The sequence below is a fragment of the Mastigoproctus giganteus genome, chromosome 11 (assembly GCF_048544385.1).
Source record: "Mastigoproctus giganteus isolate SK-2022 chromosome 11, ASM4854438v1, whole genome shotgun sequence".
In the NCBI taxonomy this organism is placed as follows: Eukaryota; Metazoa; Arthropoda; class Arachnida; order Uropygi; family Thelyphonidae; genus Mastigoproctus; species Mastigoproctus giganteus.
The window spans coordinates 64,673,826-64,694,890 of NC_143585.1; the positions used below are offsets into that span (position 1 = coordinate 64,673,826).

The following is a 21,065-nucleotide window of genomic DNA, read 5'->3' on the forward strand; positions in this document are numbered from 1 at the left end:
TGCATGAAGAATCACTACTGATAATCAGATCAAGAGTATTACTCCCTCTAGTTGCCTCCCGAACATGCTGATGTAGAAAACAATCATCCAATAAATCCACAAAAGCCTTGCTAGTGTGTGAGTGACCAACCCACAAATTCCAGTCAGTATCTGGGAAATTAAAATCCCCCATTATAAGACTCTCTGATTTACTGGCCCACTCTATTTCCCTGTACAGTTTCTTATTATACTCATCAGAATCATTAGGCCTATAGCACACTCCTTCTCTCAATTTTGATCTTCCAATGCTTATGTCACACCAAACTGACTCGACACTGCACTGTCCAGCGATGTCGACTGGCTTCACTTCCTTAGATCTTATGTGTTTCTTAACTAATAGCATAACCCCTCCTCCCTTCCTATCCTGTCTATCCTTTCTTTACACATTGTAGTCCCCAAATTCCAGTTCTGCATTCCTTATATCTGTGTGACACCACGTCTCTGATATCCCAACAATATCCCCAAATTCCAACTCTGCACTGCCTATATCTGTGTGACACCACATCTCTGATATCCCAACAATATCTGCCTTTGATGTCTTCACTAGCACTTCAAGCTCATCAAATTTATTAACTATACTCCTAGCATTGGTGTACATGCAAGTATACATGCACCTGTTGCTGCTCCTAGCCACTCTAACACAGCCCATGTATTTACTTGTTCCACTATGACTCCTGCCAATCCTGGAAATCTCCATTACCTTGCTTTTCAATCTGCTGTCCATTCTAATAGAAGCAGTGCAAGAATCACTTTTGCCTCTGCCTGCGGCCACTGTTAACCTTTAATCTGTGTATCCCCCACGCTAGCAGTTTTCCTACCCACCTAACACTGCCTCGATAGCATCAGCAAATATTCTTGCACCCTTTCTGTTTAAGTGTATCCCATTCCTGTAGAAGCAGTCTCTCCTGTTAACAAGTACAGACCTGGCTGAAAAAAAATTCTACCCCTTGAGACTTGCACAATCTTTCCAGGGCTGAATTGATCAACAAGGCTCTCATCATATACTCCCTCCTATCGTGTCTAGGCAGAATTGCAGACACTTTCAAATTCAACCCTACATTAGCCCACGAAGAGCAGTGTCCATTGATTACCACTCTCTGTTTTCTCCCACTCAACCATCCTTTTATCCATTGTAGCAACTTGCCTTTAATGCCATATTTCCAAGTTGTTTTTTAACAGTATCAAAAGCTTTCCTGAAATCCGTATATGATGTCAGAATTATTTTTTGAATCCAGTTCCTTTGTGACCACGTCATAGTATCCAATCAAATTGGTCAGACTAGACTTTCCCTTAACAAACCCATATGGTTAAAGACCACCTATCTTTACCACTGGATGCTTCGATTTTTGGCAGCAAGTTCCTGATTTCCTTTCACTCTAGGGCATAAAGTTTTAATTTCACTTTACACACCATACATCTTGGGATATAAACAAGAATCATCAAATGAATTAGGATTATCCATCAGAATGACCTTGAAATACAAAGTACATGACACAGGCAATACATTCAATGAATTCACTAATTAAAAAACTGTCCACAACCATTCCAGTTTGAGTCACTCAAACCTGTGCTGTAGCATTCTGACTCACTCCTGTATTAACCATTATTAAAATAAAAATTACAAAAACAAAACAAAAAAACACAATATATTCAACATACTACTAATTATAATACAATTGCATACTTTTAAAAATATCCCACACCATAATTTATAATAAAGAATTACACACCAATTAAAGTTCCAATACTAGTAAAAGTTATCAAAAAAAATCCACTTTTAAGTTCTTAAAAACAGATTTTTCTTCTAATTCACCTTAATGCAGGGGCTCCCAAAGGATGGTGCACACTCTTGGGTTCTTTGCTTGTTGTTTTTATAGAGCACTTTTTTAAATAAAATATGGACACACCATCTGACTAATCCAAGCACCCAGTGTATTTTATTTCAACTTTGAGATTAAATGTATTGATATATAGATTAATTTATAAAAGTATGTAAACTAATAGCTAAATTTAATGTAAAATCTGTTTATTTGCATGTTCTGGAAGATGGGAGTACATGAAATTTGGGAAATAATTTAAGGGGGACACAAGGTATAAAAATTTAGAGAACCTCTGCTTTAATGTAATAGCTTGACATTTAAATCAATAAATATTTATTTGATTTATATAAAATGTAAATAAAATCTATAAATATTGCTTACGCAAATAATGAAGAATGAAGTTATAATCTTCTTCAAAATCATCTAGTGTTCCTTTACACTGGAAGCTTCCAGTAAAATAAATATTAGGAAAACGAATAGTAAAGCCTTCTTTAGGATCGAATATGACTTCCTCATTAGCAGGAATAAATTCTGGGTCTTTTCCCTCAGGTAATTTCCATAGTGTTACATTTAAATGTGATGATGTTGGTCGGCAAGGAATGAGTGTTTTTTTTGATTGATGTACTACAATAACACCATATTTTCCATGGTTAGGATGGCCAATAAATAAATTAACTGGATCTGAAAAACAAAATGATAAAATGCAAATCAATCTGTTACTTCTAAACCAAGTTGGCTAAAACTTCTGTTTTACTTTACTACAGATTTGAACCAGAACAAGGATGACTTAAGAAACAACTTTCAATGCTAGTTTTTAAAGTTCAGAATATGCAGAATGATAATACAAATGAACTTTACTTATATTTTTGTTTAATAATACAAATGAAATTTACATGGAACATATCACATCAAAATAACTTAGAGAAGTTGTTCCATATCATTCTAAAATAAATTAATATTATTCATCAAAAAGATAGGATGAACATTATATTAAGACCACAATATACAACTTATAAAACAGTTCCTAATGTTAAGATCATTTATTGATCTTATACTGGTCATTTAAGACTTACTGCTAAGATCATTTCAGATTAAAACTAGAAAATTTTAGCAAGAAAGTCTTCTGATCATATATAACTCCATAAGAAATAAAACATAAAAATTTCTGATAGATAACAATAACTAGAGCCAGTTCTAGGAAGGTGAAAGGAATATACTACACCCAATTATACTGGTCATTTAAGACTTACTGCTAAGATCATTTCAGATTAAAACTAGAAAATTTTAGCAAGAAAGTCTTCTGATCATATATAACTCCATAAGAAATAAAACATAAAAATTTCTGATAGATAACAATAACTAGAGCCAGTTCTAGGAAGGTGAAAAGAGTATACTACACCCAATCCCATTTCTCATAATGAAAGTATAAATAGTTAAATTTTTAATTTTTATGCTGAAATGTAAAATATGAGTTCCTGCCCATAAAGCATTTTAATATTTGTTGCAACTGTCCTTAATCTGTTTTTGAAATTAACACACGTTCCTATATATACTAAAGAGATGCAATTTTAGGTGGGTTCACAAATGTGCAAAGTGTCTCCAGCATGTCTGTCCATCCATCCATCTGTATATATCAACTCTACTCTAATGAAAAAATTTTCAAGAAATTTTATATTTGGAAAATTTTGTCAAGCTACTCTAAATTTTTTTAAAATTGTTGAAACAGAAATCTGAACAAAATATGGCATATACACAGAATATAAAAATTCCTGCTTAAAGCACTGCACATTGTAAAATAGCTGCTTTTTTAAAGAGTTTGTTGTTGATTAACTAAATATTCAATTCACTTTTTTTTTTTGTTTTCTGGCTGATGCTATAATAAACTTGCTCCCTTGCATCATTTTATACTAAAATGTGTTGTATTTTCATTTTTAAACTTTCAGGCAGTGCTACCATGTTATAGCTGCCTTTGTTTCTGAGCAGTAGTCAGGCTGCCAGAACATCTAATAGGGTTCTGTCAATGATATAAAGGAATTCTGCCAGCAGGGATAAGGTGTTTATCCCATTGTATAAAGCAATAGTTAGGCTGCATCTTCAGTACTGCATACAGGTGTGGAAGCCTCATTTTAGGAAGGCTGTGAATTTGTTGAAACAGCTGCAGAGAAGGGCATAGTGCATAATGTTATTTGTAATGCAGAGAATGGCAGAGCAACAAGATTAGTCAAGGACACAAAAGGGTACTCTTACCATAAAAGACTTCAGTTCTGAAATTTGCATCATCTAGAAACTAGGAAGCTGTGAGGAAACCTGATCAAAGCATTTAAGGCCATAAATGAATTGAGTAAATTAAGTGCGGATGGCATCCTAACTTCTGCTCAGACAAAACACATAAAGAAACATAAATTTAAATCGAAAAAAGGGTGGTTGTAGGACAGATGAGTGAAAATTTGCTTTCAGTGGTCAATTCTTGGTACAAAATTCCATCTGGTGTTGTGGAGATAGCTGGTTTGAATAAATTTTGGGAAGAATTAGACAAATTATTAGAAAGTATGGACAGATAAAGTGGGTAGTGTTTTTCTTTTTTGTTTGATGCTATATAAGCAAGCTTATATAGCATCAAACAAAAATGGAAGATGATGCTATATAAGCAAGCTTATATAGCATCATCCTCCTTCCAAAAAAACTCATTTTTATGAAACGTTATGCCCAGTGTTACAGCATGTCTTTATGTAAGGCATGCGTATACATCCAATCCTGGAGACAACCGTTTTATTGATGGATGATCACTGGCGCAAGGCAGCACACGTCCATGCTACAACAATGACGAATGAGTAACGTGCCACACTTTGCTTGTAATGTATTCAAATTTGTCAGTTGATAAAGGGACACGAGTTCCGAAAGCTACTGAATTGTACTTATATTTTATTTTATACTGGGTATACTGTAAATAAATATCTATTTGTTAAGCTGTCTTTATCCTCATATTTCTTACAACCAACCTTGTTTTGTATATAGCTTATCTTTTTTTCTTATTTACAGTTAAAGTATGCATGTTAGTTTTATGATTTTTGATCATGTGCAGTTTCAAAAATTAATTGAGAAAGATTTCAACTGGTAAACTAAGCCTAATCAAAATCTTTTTTGCTAGTAATCCAGAAACCTTCAGTTAAAGTCATACTCAAATTTACAGAAGCAATAAATTTTTCCACTGAAATACTCAATAATGTTATGTTGCAATAATAATGAAAGTCTTGCCTACAAGAAAAACTTTTTGGTTAACCTTGTATTTTTAAGAATTTCGTTTGACATTGTTAAAAAGGTTACATGGTAAAAAAGCTGGGAACAGAAAATCCTTTCAAAAACTAAATAACTTTGTAAATAATAAGTCACATGTCAATTTTCCAGGCTTCTCAGAATTGGGGAATGGATACCAATGTTCTGAAGAGTGTTTTGGTCCATTTTCAATTCCTGGTTTTATAGCATACCACCTCAAATTACTTGTACCTTTTCAAACCCCTCTTATAATTTCTAGTTCCTCTTAAATTTATTAAAACTACCCACAACACCATATGGAAGTTTGTTCCAACTATCAACTACCTGCTGACTGAAAAATTCCACACATCTATCCTGTAACCATTCTTCCTCAATTTGAATTTATGCCACCCTCATGTGTGTTGTCTCAGCAAGAGGACAACTTGTACCTTTTCAAACCCCTCTTATAATTTCTAGTTCCTCTTAAATTTATTAAAACTACCCACAACACCATATGGAAGTTTGTTCCAACTATCAACTACCTGCTGACTGAAAAATTCCACACATCTATCCTGTAACCATTCTTCCTCAATTTGAATTTATGCCACCCTCATGTGTGTTGTCTCAGCAAGAGGAGAGGGAGAGAGAGAGAGAGAGATGGCATCAGCATTGAGCTTATTCAGTCCATTCAAAGCATTAACACCTTAGTCATAGCTCCTCTCAGGAGCCTAGTCTCCAGACACAATTTGCAGAACCTTTCTTTGTGAAAGTTCCCTTTTGTTCTCTCATTAATCCTGTTTCTTTTCTCTGAACCTGTTCCAACAGATCCACATCCTTCCTAAAATGAGGTTCCATAATTGTATGCAGTACTCAAGATATGAGGCCTGACGTAGCCCAGTGGTCAGGAGCGAGAGTGCATAGCACGCGTTCCTTGAGTGCACCGGGGTTCAAGCCCGTGACTACTAAAATACGATAAATATTTGTATTGACGATTTATTGTAAACTCTACTGACTTGGTTGTCGTGCCGGAGTATAAACAGAAAATTTATTTATTTATTTATTTATTTATATAGTTTAACCATTACCTTATACAATGGGATAATCACCTCCTTATCCCAGCTGTCAAAATTCCTGTATATCATTGACAAAATCTCGTGAGCTGTCCTGGCAGACATGCTTCTAGGACAGCTTATATTGCAATCTCCTAACTGCAAATGTACCATGATATTAACTAGTTTAATAAGCCTAATCACATTAATAATCAATGCTATGTTATGTTATTATTTTAGGAGCATTAGCAACTAAGGTCATATTGTTGAGGATCCTGCTCAGGTGGCTAACAATCTAAACGAGTATTTTGCATCTACATTCACGCATGAGGAGTTATTCAGGAAGGAGAATGATGTAGGTAAAGTAAACATTGGCAGTGAGCTGGATGATTTTGTAATAACTGAGAGGAAAGTGGAGGAGAGATTGTTGAGGATAAACATAAAAAAGGCACCTGGGGTGGATGGGATCTATCCAGTTATATTAAAGGAGGCAGCAAAGGAAGTATGCAAACCCCTAGCCATAATTATGAGAGCTTCTTTGGACTCAGGGGAGGTACCCATAGACTGGAGATGTGCAAATGTAACCCCAATTCACAAAGGAGGATCAAAGGCTGACACAAGTAATTATAGACCTGTTAGTTTAACTTCTGTTCCAGGTAAATTAATGGAGGCACTGGTTAAAGAAGCACTGCAGGATCATCTAGACAAGAATTCCGTTATAGCTCAGACGCAGCATGGTTTTGTTAAGGGCAGGTCTTGCCTGACCAATTTGATTGGATACTATGATGTAGTCACAAAAGAACTGGATGCAGGGAATAACTTTGACATTATATATTTAGATCTTAGAAAGGCTTTCGATACTGTTGCACATGGAAGACTGCTGCACAAATTGTAGCAGTGTGGCATTGGAGGCAAATTGCTGCTATGGATAAGGGGATGGTTGAGTGGCAGAAGACAGAGAGTGGTAATCAATGGACACAGCTCAACGTGGACTAATGTTATTAGTGGAGTTCCTCAAGGTTCAGTGTTGGCTCCGTTGTTGTTTTCGGTGTTTATGAATGATATTGATGATGGGATATCAAGTTTAATGTCCAAGTTTGCAGATGATACAAAGGTTGGCAGGGTCGTTAAGGACACTACTGACGCTATGCTGCTGCAACAGGATCTGGAAAGGTTGAACAGATGGGCTGAGAGGTGGCAAATGAAGTTTAACATTGACAAATGTAAAGTACTACATATGGGATACAGTAACCCCAGAGCAACGTATCAACTCTGCGGTACTACACTGACAGTGGTGGAGAATGAAGAGGACCTGGGGGTAATTGTGCAGGCAGATATGAAGTTCTCTGAGCAGTGCAGACGAGCTGCAAGAGTAGCTCATGGTGTCTTGTCAATGATATACAGGAATTTTTCTAGCAGGGATAAGGAGGTGATTATTCCCTTGTATAAGGCAATGGTTAGGCCACATCTTGAGTACTGTATACAGGTCTGGAGGCCTCATTTCAAGAAGGATGTAGAGCTGCTGGAACGGGTACAGAGAAGGGCAACAAGATTAGTAAATGGAACAAAGGGTTGCTCTTACGAAGAAAGGCTTAAGTTTTTCAAATTACAGAGTCTGGAGACTAGGCACCGGCGAGGTGATCTGATAGAGGTGTATAAGGCTTTGAATGGTTTGAGCATGCTCAATGCCAATGGGATTCTTCATCTTGCTCAGAATAATCACCTCAGAGGGCATAAATTCAAATTGAGGAAGGACGGATGTCGGATAGATGTGCGGAAATTTGCCTTTGGCCAGCGGGTGGTTGGTTGGTGGAACCGACTTCCATCACTTGTTGTTGAAGTTGATAGCCTAAACAAATTTAAAGCTCAACTGGACAGGTATTTCGAACGAACGGAGGGGTGAAATGGGAGTGGTTTTTTTTTTTTTTTTTTTGGCTGATGCTGAATAAGCTTGCTTTCTTGCATCATATGCCTCTACTAATGCTAATGCTAATGCTAATTGCTCCGGGGATATGCGGTGGTCATTCCCTGACCTTTCCGCATCCTCCGTATTTGGTGGTCACGGGCTCGAATCCCAGTTTAATCAAGAAGCGTGTGCTACGCTCCTGCCCACCTGGCTACGCAGGCGCCAATAATCAATGCAATTTTTGCTAAAAAGACCAGACAGACCTAGAAGATCATGGTTTGTTAACATTCCCATCATCAACAAACTGTTTGAAATTAAGATGCTCTTATGAAATGCAAGAACTGCAAATGCAAGGGTAGTGCTCTCCTAACTATCACAGAAACTTTAATTGCCTCTAACCAAGGTCAGGTCACTGTTAGTAAGTTAAATCAATACAGTTCAGTTTCCTGCTCAAAATCTAAGAAACAGGTGATGGTGGTACAATAATACTTGTGAAAAATTGGCTTTAAATTGTTTCAAAACTTTCTGTCCATCGGCTAATTTTGAAGCTGTTCACTAGAGAGTTAAGTATTATCATGCTGAACTGTACATAATGCAATCTATATTCCTTATCCCTCTATTAAAATTGTCCTGAATTTTTAAAGTAGTCTTTTATTGAAATTGTAAACAAATCTTGATTGTCATTGGCAGTGACTGAACATGGTGAATTCCGACTGTGTGATTGTCTAATTATCTTTGTTTATGCTCAAATGATATCTTATGCTTAAGATCAATTATTTTCTCTCTAACCAGAGGTAACAACACACTCACCCATTTACTTCAGCTCTGTTCATGATCATTCCCCGTGACTTATTTTTAACTCTAATGTATTTACAAAAAAAAAAAAATTCCTGAGTAAGATTTTTTAACTTAAATTCTCTTAACCAGGAGCTAAGTACTAATCTTTATGTCTACTTGATAATGCTTATCTTTTCTTTGCTACTGGTTGTTATCTACTGAAAAATTTGTGGCTTCAAAACCTTATGAGTTTATAGAGAGCTGCCATTTCAAACTAGTTCACAGAGAACCACCATTTCACATAAAATTAAAACAAATTCCAGAATTTACTCTAATCATAACAACTTTACTCCATCTAATGTTGACTTTGAAAGCTGGTTTGAGCATATTACACAATTTAACTTTGATTCTCTGTGCCAATCTGCTTTCAAGAAAATTCCTTTCTAATTTCTACCCTTAACTCAATTTCCCTTTTTGAAGGTTTTGTTAAAAAGCAATTAAGTCATCATCTCTCAAGAGCACTTCCAGTCTTACTGTTTTTCATCTTAAGAACTGCTAGTACCCAAATTATTCATTTCTTAATTTATTTTTTCAAGTTAGATGTGTCCTCAGAAAACTTTTCTGCTTTCCTGTCTTTGAAGGATATCTGCTCTACCTCATCTTCATTCCTTATATTACTTGAATGGTATATTCTTCCTCTTCTTCCCATCATATCTAAACAATTTTTTATCTCCCATAACCATAAAGCTTCTTTTGGTTATAAAGTCCCATAGTCATCATGCTTCTTATGACTAACTTTCTAATACTCAATATCCTTAACTCTAAAATACAGGATAATATTATTTACATTGATTTCAACCTCACATTTGATGTTGTCTATGAAAAATCATCATTAATGATTTTTGCATTAGGGGGAATTTCTTTTGCTCAATCAAAGGTTTGGTATCTTTAATGGTGACAAGTGTCATCAATAAAGATACCAAACCTTTGACTGAAGTTATTGCTGGTTAAGTTACTATTCCCCAAAAAGGCACATTATCTGTTATGCTTTTTGAACCTTACTACATGCAGATGACATGAAAATTTTTGCAACATCTTTTTCTCTGCAAACCATTATAACAATTTCATACTATTTAAAAAGGTTCAAACTTTCAATTAATCCTTCTAAATCTAACCACTTCAAAATTACTTCCAAAACAACTCCTTTTTCTATTATCCATCTCTCTCTAAGATCTCAGATTGCTTCCATTCTTCTTGCCCATAATGGCCCGGGAACATTTTTCAACAAAATTTTGTTTACACCAATAAGTTGTTATTTAGCAAATAAATTGCTGTTTTTTCCATCACAATGTTATTATTTAAAAAATAAATTCAAATTGGCTTTTGAAGTGAAGTGAACTTTTTAAAATCAAACTTTAAACCAATTAGGTCAAAATCCTTCATGATCAAATGCCTTCAAGTAATCTGAACTTAATTTTTCTATCACACCTAATAACTTAACTATGTTTTTCAACTTTACAACTGATTATCCTGAGATATGGCAAATCCCTTAGAGATCTAATCAATTAAAACTACTGACCTTAATATTTAAACAATTGAGAAAACTGATCATCACATTCCTTAAATTTAATTAAAGATTTTAATGTCCTTAACCTAGAGCTAAATGTATTTATTAACAATAAAAAGATACCCTTGCAAGTAATCAATGATATCTTTCTAAGAAAATATAATTAGGGATCCAAATAGCTTTTCTTTGTAAGTTAACTCTTACTTTAACTGTTGCAATTATTTTTTTTTAGCATTTTTACATTTGAAAATTACATTTTACATGCTTATTATTCTGTTAATTATTTTAGATTAACATTTTTAATTATTACTTAACTTTACTATTTTTTTCACTTCTATTACTGTTGCATATGGCTACAGCAGAGCAATTCATGTTCCAATATCATAATCTTTGTTTCCCTGCACTCACTTGGACAATACCACTTATCCCAACCTACATATTAGTAAACTATCTATGTTATCTTTCCATCCCCTCTAATAATTCAACTAATCCTTCCTAAAATTTTATTTAAACTACCTGCTTCCACAGCACCAGATGAAAGTCTGTTTCAACAATCAGTTGTTCTCTGGCTGAAAGCAATGTTTTGCACATTTTTTTCTGCAAATTCTTTTTCCAATTTAAACTGGTATCCCCTATAGCTCAAGTAAACTAAAAGCCATCAGCACTTAGTTTACTTAATCAATTTAAACCTTAAATACTCCAATCAAGTCTCCTCACAAGTGACTAGTTTACAGATGCAATTCACAGAACTCAAATCTTTCTAGGTAAAAGTAACCATTTGTGCCCTTGACTAATCTTGTTACTTTTCTTATCACTCAATCCAATAGATCCATATCCTTCCTAAAATGAGGCTTCCAAATCTGTATGTAGTACTCAAAATGTAACCCTAACTTTCCCTTTATACAATGGGATAATTACCTCCTCATTTCTGCTGGCAAAATTACTGTGTATCATTAACAGAGCCTCATGAGCTGTCCCGGCAGCGTCTCTGCACTACTATGGCAACTCATATCAGGCTGTACAATTATCCCTGGGTCTTTTACATTCTCTACTACCTTGAGTGTGGCAACCTAATGGTACATTATTCTGGGATTACTGCTACCTAAATACAGTACTATGCATTTAGTATTAGTAGAGACATACAATGCAAGAAAGCAAGTTTATGCAGCATCAGACAAAAAAAAAAACCAAAAAAATTAAACCTCCCATTTCATCCCTCCATTCGTTCCAAATGCCTGTCCAGCTCAGCCTTAAATTTATTTAGGCTATCAACTTCCACAACAAAAGATGGAAGTCTGTTCCACCAATTAACCACACACTGGCTAAAGGCAAACTTCCACACATACATTCTACAACTGTCTTTCCTCAATTTGAATCTATGCCCCCTCAGGTTCTTAATCTGAGCAACAGGAAGAATCCCATCAGCATTTGGCTTGCTCAACCCATTCAAGGCCTTGTACACCTCAATTAGATCACCTCGCAGGTGCCTACTCTCCATGTGTTGCAATTTGCAGAACTTAAGCCTTTCTTGGTAAGAGCACCCATTTGTTCCCCTCACCAATCTTGTTGCCCTTCTTTGTACTCGTTCTAGCAACCCTACATCCTTCCTAAAATGAGGTATCCAGACCTGTACACAGTACTCTAGGTGTGGCCTGACCATTGCCTTGTACAATGGAATAATCACCTCACTGTCCCTGCTAGCAAAATTCCTATATATCATTGACAAGACTCCATGACCTGCCCTGGCAGCCCATCTCCACTGCTCAGCGGACTTCATATTTGACTGCACAATTACCCCAGGTCTTTTTCACTTTACACTTCCGTGAGCGTAGTACTGTGTGGTACTACACTCAGGGAAATGTACTACACAGTTGGTACGTTTCTCTTGGGTTATTGCTACCCATATGCAGTACTTTGCATTTGTCAATGTTAAACTTCAGTTGCCACTTCTCAGCCCATTTGCCCAACTTATCCAGATCCTATTGCAGCAGTATAGTGTCAGTAGTGTCCTTGACAACCCTGCCAACCTTTGTATCATCTGCAAACTTGGACATTAAGCTTGATATACCATCATCAATATTATTTATAAATACAGAAAACAATAATGGACCCAATACTGAACCCTGAGGGACTCCACTAATAACATTAATCCATGATGAGCAGTGTCCATTGATTACCACTCTCTGTCATCTCCCACTCAACCATCCCTTTATCCATTGTAGCAACTTACCCTTAATGCCATACCTCTCCAATTTGTACAGCAGCATAATTTATCAATATTAAACCTCAACTGCTACTTCATACAGAACAGTATCAAAAGCTTTACTGAAATCTAAATATATGATGTCAAAATTGTTTTTTGCATCCAGTTTCTTTGTTACTAGGTCATAGTAGCTAATCAGAATGATCAGACAAGGTTTCAACTTAATAAATCCATGCTGCAATTGCCTTTTAACTGAATTCCCATCAAGGTGATCCTAATTTACTCCTGTAACTGGTGACTCCATTATCTTTCCTGAAACAGATGTCAAGTATATAGATCAATAATTACTCACTTTGACCTTTGAGTCCCCTCCCTTTGTGAACCTGAGAGACAGTTTGCACATTTCCAATCCAAACATACTCTCATAATTATAGCTGAATTTGTTTCTTCTTTTAATATAATTGGATAGATTCAAGCAGCCCTAAGCACTTTATTTAATTTCAGCTACAACAACTTCTCTTCCACCTTCCTCTCAGTTATCAAAAAATCATTTAAATCCATGGGTGCCGGCAAGATATTTTGCAAGGTGGGGCATGTGGGAATAAATTTTTTGTTCATCAAATTTTCGAATACATGCAATATCTTAAGTCAAGTTTGACTAATTTACATGTACAGCTGAGCCAACGTTTCATGATCGGTGGGAGAAAGTACTGCGCAGACTATGAGTGCATTCAGAAGAGTATATTTTCGTAGAATTTGTATTGTTTTAATGTTTCAATAAATTAATGAAAATATTAAAAATTGTGTATTACTTCGAAATCCAAAGATGGTGCACTTACACCACCTTGCACCATGCTGCCGGTGCCCATGGTGTCATCAAAAATGAGTATAGGAGCAGTAATTTTTTTTTTTGCAAGAAATAAGGCTGGACTGAGTTTTAGAAGGATTAAAGCAAAGTTTGTTCATCCTATTGGAGAACTGCCTGCAGTATGGAATCCATATTGGTATTTAAGAAATTGATGGTAGATATTCAAGAAGTTACAGATGTTTGTGCAGGGCAAGGTTTCTCAAACTGGAAGCTGGAATATAGCGTGCTTTAATGGACAAAACTATGAATAGGATTTCTAGTCAATGGAAGAAGATTGTATATGAGGAAAGGAGTAGGAGAAAGAGTAGAACCTGATGAGACAAAAATCATTAGCAGAGAAGTTACAGGACAAAAAGCCATCTATCATCACCCAAAGTGGGTGAGAATGGTTGTGAGAGAGAGATGTATGGAAATTTGTTTTAAAACAGTGGGTAAGTGATTGTTGGAACAAACTTCCATCATGCTGTGGAAGTGGGTAGTTTGAATAAATTTAAGGAGGAACTAGATAAATTATTAGAGGGGTTGGCCAGATGATCTTGTTCACAAATTGGTTGGCTCAACCACTGCTTATCCAGGTTGTCTAATTGCTTGCTGTATGATTCCTTTCAGTTCAAAGTTGGTACTTGAGCATATGTTCACTTTGATATTCCATGTCAAAGAATTTGTAATTTGAAATCTCCTCTGGATTAAAATCTCTCTACTCCATTCTGTCAAACTCATCTGTTGTCTCTATTGTTCTCCTAACTCCACTAATCACTTGGAACTCTTTGACTTCCTTTCTCTCAAACTCTACTTTCTCCTTAATTAATTTTCCCTGGTAATTTTCTTTCACAATTTTAATATTCACAACAACTCCAGCTGGCTTCACTTTTCTGGCCAAAGAGATGCAGTTGGTCAAGATGATAAAGCTTTTGCAATTACTAACGATCTCACACAGATTATTCATTTACTTACCAGAATAAAAACAATCCTAACTGTATGCAAAATACTCTTGGTCTTTTCCCATGAACAAGCCAGAAGCTTTGCCGAGGGTGAGGCGAACGAGGCTCTTGCCTCAGATTAAAAGCTGAAAGGGGTGCCAAAAGAAAGATTAAATAATTGCCAACATTGCCATCATTAACAGTAGGGTGAAATTTTTCATTCTTGCCTCAGGTACTAAAATGGCTCAGCACAGCCCTGGAACAAGCCTTAAAAGCACACAGTCAAGGTGAGTGGTCCATGGTCCTCTAGGCACCTCAGATCATAACTTGGTGATGGTCTCTTCTCCATTTGGTATTACAAGAATGTGAAATGGAATGATCAGCAAGACATCTATTCTTCTTTTCCTTGGTTGGATTACTGTTTAAAATCTTCTGATGACAATGTTTACTCAGATTGTGTCAGTGAAACTGTTCTTGTAAGGATGAAATCCTTTATTCCATACTCCACCTTAAAACCTCATCCTTTATACAGGGTTATTCAAAATGAAGCCCAGGGTTTCAAACATTTCAAACCCTGGACTTCATTTTGAATAACCCTGTATAAGCCTTGATTTTCCAATGACTGTGCTAAGGTTGTTCAAGATAAGAATGTTACATATTGCAATTGGCTTGAATCCAAATCTCCAAGTTCATTTTTTGCCTATATTAAAGCTCATAACAATTGTAAACTAGTTATTAATCAGTCCAAACTAGATTTTGTACATACTAAAAGTAGAAAACTTGCTTCTTGTCCAAATGACAGTCAAGCATTCTGGTCTATCACCAAAGCTAATAGCCACAACTTTTACCCATCTATGCTCATACCTCCATTTAAACCTGACAGTTCTATTGCCTCCTCAGCTAAAGCTAAAGTCATCTTACTGGCATTCTACTCTTCTTCTAGTTCTTGTATTGACAATCTTGGTAACCCACCTCCTACCATTTCCAGAACACTCTAAAAATCTTCCACTTAATGCCTCCTGCAGTCTTCCATCAAAAGGATGTCAGAAGAATTTTGAACAATCTTGATGCCAAGAAAGCTCCAGGTCATGATGGTATTTCTCCACTTGGTCTCAAAACCTGCCCCTAAGCTTTCTCTTGTTCTGTGTCACCTTTTTACACTTTCTTATTTCAACATTGTTTTCCCTTCTGCTCAGAAATTTGCTTATATCTTACCATTTCCTAAGAGGGTAACAAATACCTCCCATCCAATTATCATCCTAATGCACTTATCTCCACTCTTTCCAAAGTAATAAGAGAAACCCATTAACTGCAAACTCTTAAACTATCTCCAAACCTTCCAAGTGATCAATGGTCCCCAAAATGGATTTCGTTAGTGTCAGTCCACTGGTATGTATTGGCTTATGTTACCCATCTATAGACAAATTCAATGGAAAAGTTTGATGAAACCCAAGTAGTTACTCTTGACTGTTCTAAGAGTTTTGATTATGTTTAGCATAAAGGTCTTCTAAACAAGCTCCATTTATGGGTCGCTGACTGTTTTTTGTAACTGGGTATCCAGTTCTTTCTCCCACTCTTTTCCTCTTGTATATTAATGTCCTTCTTCCACTGATTGCAAATCCTATCCATAGTTTTGCTAATGATAGCACATTGCATTCTGCCTTGCAGTTTGAGAAACCTTGCACTGCACAAACAGCTTCAACTTCTAAAACATCCACCATCTATTCCTTAAATGCTGATCTCTAGATAATTCTACAGTGGGGTAAAGATAACTCAGTTAATTTCAATTCTTCTAAAACTCAGCCGTCTTATTTTTTGCAAAAATTATTCTACTGCTCCTATGTTTATATGCAATGATACTGAGATTTCCACACAAGGTCACATATCTCTATTGGGGATTACCCTCACTTCTTATCTCTCTTGACATACACACATCAAAAATATTGTTTCCTTTGTATCTAAAACATTGAGTTTTCTTTTGCTCTCACATTACTTTTCTTCTAAAGAACTGCTCACTCTGTACAAATTTCAAATCCACCCTACCATGGAATATTGTTCCCACATCTGGAATGGTGTGCCCCAAAACCTCTCTCAGGGTTCTACACTCATTTCAAAAGACATCAGTCAGATTATTTAATGACTTGTCTCTTATCTCTTCACTCACAGATATTCAGTTTCTGCTGCATGCCTATTCTATAGATACTTCTCCCCCCTCCCCAACTTTTATTCTTCCACATTTATCCCTTCAACTTATGTTTTCTAGAACAATCTTCCTTCACATGTATATCCTGAAAATTACAATCTATAGAAATCAAGTCTAATGTCAACAAGTATCTTCTGTCTTCTCAATCCATGCACAGTACTAGATAATATAGGTTCTAATACCTCTCATGTTCATTTATCACACTGAGGTGAAATCTTTCAGCTGTGATGCATAACTTGGGCAAATGGCCAATCTGAGAATTAAACTTGCCAATTTCAGTCGGTTTGCCAAATTTATATATTTTCCTAAAAATAGCCAAGTAATGGCTAGTGCCAGATAATGGATTGCCAGATACAGGGAAGTAAATTTTCTTTTTGTTTCTGCATACAAATAACTTGGTATAATCATTCTGCATGCAATTAAAATTATTTAATAAATTTATGACTAACATAACAACATTACATGAACAAAAATACTTCTGAATTATATTAATATAACAAATATATTTGACATTAAAAGGAATGGTAAAATTACCTCAATTTAGGAACTTACCTTTCAAACTGTTTATATGTTAATAACAAATCATGTGGAAAGAAATAAAGTGATTAAAAACTACTAAAATATTGCATGATGGAAAGTACACTTTTCCATTAAAATTAACTGCTGATCCGATCCAAGAGCCCGAAAAACGGACTTTCGTTGAAATTGTCACTTAGTTTATATGATAGAGAAGATGGGGAATTTTTTATATACATTTCTAATTCCCATTATGCAACTCCATTACACATGTCGGAAATTTTATCTTGCATAAATTCCATATTAATGAAAGATTTGTCATTTTAAATGCCAAATGAAAGTTTGGCATTTAAAATTAAATATTAATTTTTTTTTAACAAAAAACAAAATTAAATACTGCATGTTTTGTTTAACAAAACACGCAATATTTAATTTTAAATACCATACTCCCTACAAACCTTCCACTAATATGGAATTTATGAACATAAAATTTCTGACACATATAATGGAGTTGCATCATGGAAATTAGAAATGTATATAAACAATTCCCCCCCTCTCCTATCATATGAACCAAATGACGACAGCAACGAAAGCCTATTGTATGGGCTATTGGTTCAGCAGTTATGTTTAATGGAAATATGACGAGTACTGAGAAACATACACTTTCCCCCATTCAATATTTTAGTAGTTTTTAATTACTCTCCTTCCACACGACTTATTAACACATAAACAGTCTGAGAGGCACATTCCAAAATTGAGGCAATTTTACCATTCCTTTTAAATGTCATTTAACTCATGGAACTTTAGGTCAATACACAATATTAATAAATATTAATTAACAAATATATTTGATTAATTTCCTTACCATTTACAAAAATATATACAGATGATACATTTTCATATGACAGAATAGAGGTAGTTCCATTATAGTAACAAGAATATGTTCCTGTATCAAAGTAATGTGCATCTCTGAGTTCCAGTTTGCTCTGATATTTGTGCATTCCTTTAGAAGGATCAGTAGAGTAAGTAACATTTATTCTTCCGACTGTAGAATTTTTCTGAAAAATAACAAAAAAAACATTATTTTTATTGAGAATAATAAGCTATGTTCATATTCAAATTGATACTGCTTTGGATATTCAGATATTGACTTGTTAATGTGAGAGACCGCTTCTACAGGAGATGGAATACAGTTAAACAACAGGGTGCAAGAATATTTACTGATGCTATGAGGCAGTATTAGGCAGGTTGGAAAATTGCTAGCTTGGGAAGGTACACAGACTAACAGATTAACAATAGCTGCAGGGCAGGCAGAGGTGAAATTGATACTTGCACCACTTCTACTGAAACGTATGGCAGCCAGGAAAGCAAGGCACTGGGGATTTCAAGATCTGATATGGGTCATCGTGAAACAAGAAAATACATGGGCTGTGTTAGGGTAATTAAGATCAAGAACATGTGCATGTATACTTGCATCTATACCAATGCTAAGAGCATAGTAAATAAATTTGATGAAATTGAAGTGCTAGAAAAGTCCTCAAATGCAGATGTTGTGGAGACACTGGAGACATGACAGATATATGGGATGTAGAATTTGAATATGGAGAATACAATGTATACAAAAAGGACATAGTGTATAGTGTTGATTGTCAAGTGGCACTGGGGGGGGTCCTCCCCAACTCCACATTTGTATACTCTGTGTCACAGTACAAACTCTGTAAAGACCCAAGATAGTGTGAGTTTTAGTGTTGGTCTGTTGTTCCTCTGGTCATTTAGCAACAGGGTCCCTAGTGGGACCCCCACATTGCCCATTCTCTGCCCTGGGGAGGCAGGCTGGGTGTAGTAAGGAATAGAAAGGTCTCTGGCGAGGCAAACCCTGGTCTGCATTTGAGCTTGCCAGGGAGGGCCCCAAGAATACAAAAAGGACATACAGGACAGAAGGGGGTTATGCTTTTAGTTAAGAAGCACATAAAATCTAAGGCAGTGCAACATTAACATGGGTGGCCAGTGCAACGTTGAGTCAGTTTGGTGTGACACAAACACTGAGAAAACAAAAATGACAGTAGCAGTATATTATAGGTCTAATGACTCTGATGAGTCAATGAACAACTATATAAAGAAATAGAGTGGGCCAGTATATCAGAATGTCTTATAATGGGGAATTTTCACTTTCCAGATATTGACTAGAACTTGTGGATTGGTCACTCACACAATAGCAACGCTTTTGTTGATTTACTGGATGACTATTATCTACAGCGGGATATCAGAGAGGCAACAAGAGAGAGCAATATTCCTGATCTGATCATCAGCAGTGGTTCTTCATGCATTAAGAATCTGGAGAAAAAAGAACCACTAGGTAGCAGTGATCGCAGTGTATTGATGTGAGATTCACTTAAAGATGCAATTACCATCAAAGATAAACGGAAGGGCTTTTGCTTTCATAAAAGTGAATACAGTGGTCTCACACAATTTTTAAATTCTATATGGCAGGACCAACTGATGATGTTACCCACAGCATATTCTAAATTGGAAGCAATCAAGGAAATAATCACAGAAGCTACTAGGCTTGTCATAACAGCACAAATCCTTCACAGCTTTCCAAATCCTACCGTCCAATTGCCCTATTTCCCATCTTAAGCAAAGTTTTTGAGTGGCTCCTGCTTACTAGGCTACGATTCTTCTATGACAGGAAACAGATGAATGCTCCAAATCGATATGGGTGCAAGCCAGGTTGCTCTACCATGGATGCTCTTTTAAACATTTCACACATTGTTGGGTCATCACAATCTACTTATGTGGTTGGTATTTTTGTTGATTTCCATAGTGCGTTTGATAGCATGTGGTGGCCTAGTGTTCTCAAGTGCACTAGAGAATTAAAGTGCTCAATTGGCTTGTACAGGTGTCTTACCAACCACTTTGAGCACAGAAAGATCACTATAAAAACAAAATACCACTGTATTACCAAGGAAATTACAAGAGGATGTCCTCTAGGATCCATCCTGGGACCTGCAGCCTGGAATATGGTTCTTGATGAATTGGCTTGTACAGGTGTCTTACCAACCACTTTGAGCACAGAAAGATCACTATAAAAACAAAATACCACTGTATTACCAAGGAAATTACAAGAGGATGTCCTCTAGGATCCATTCTGGGACCTGCAGCCTGGAATATGGTTCTTGATGAATGAAGAATTTGTATTCTTGGTTAATGAAGTGGTTCCAACACACTTCTACCCTTTCCTATGCAGATGATCTCATTCTCCTCATCAAGGGTCCATCACGCTCAGCATTGGAAACTCAGTCCAACATTGTTTTGTCTGATCTGGCTGCCTGGACAACAATTCACAAGCTTACCATCTCCATCAAAAAGTGCAACATCTTCATGCTAAAGGGCAATCTTAATATCCGTCGCCCTCCAACTATAAGGATCAGCGAGCAGTTGCTCACCAACCACCATTCTGTGAAATTTCTTGGTGTCACCCTCAATGACCACTGGTCCTTTATCCTTCACCTGAGGCAATCAGAGACAAGACAAGGCAGTTTACGGCCATGCTTGCACGTGTCACTAGGAAAGACTGGGGGGTTTGAAAGGTAGATCCCTTCAGCTTACATATTCCACCATCTTCATTCCAACTGTCCTCTATGGTGCAGAAGTTTGGTACCACTGGACCAACAAGCGATTCATCCAAGCCCATCTTATAATTTATATGCATCCCATGCATTTTTCTTCTCTGTCATTGTAGACCTACACAAGCTATCTTAGTCTTTATAAGTTATTTTGGCCCACTGTATACTGTTATGTTTATATACATATTCAGCATCTACATAGTACATATTATACTTTTACTATAATAACTAGATGATGTAATGTTCAATTTCAATTCATAAATATCAATTCATCCTGATAGGAATGGAGATATAAGAGAATCACAGCATGAATTTGTTT

The 21,065-nt window shown here is 36.0% G+C and overlaps 1 protein-coding gene across 1 annotated transcript in view; it reads right to left on the bottom strand.

Annotated features, from left to right (window-relative positions):
- Window positions 1-21,065, bottom strand: part of LOC150078070 (vascular endothelial growth factor receptor 1-like) — a 341,587-nt gene that overhangs the window by 227,113 nt on the left and 93,409 nt on the right. Inside the window, exons 3-4 of the mRNA XM_090385266.1 lie at window positions 17,986-18,178; window positions 2,241-2,540 (exon numbers count right to left, since the gene is read on the bottom strand). Coding sequence (XP_090241392.1) covers window positions 2,241-2,540; window positions 17,986-18,178 — 493 coding nt within the window. The remainder of the gene's footprint in view (window positions 1-2,240; window positions 2,541-17,985; window positions 18,179-21,065) is intronic.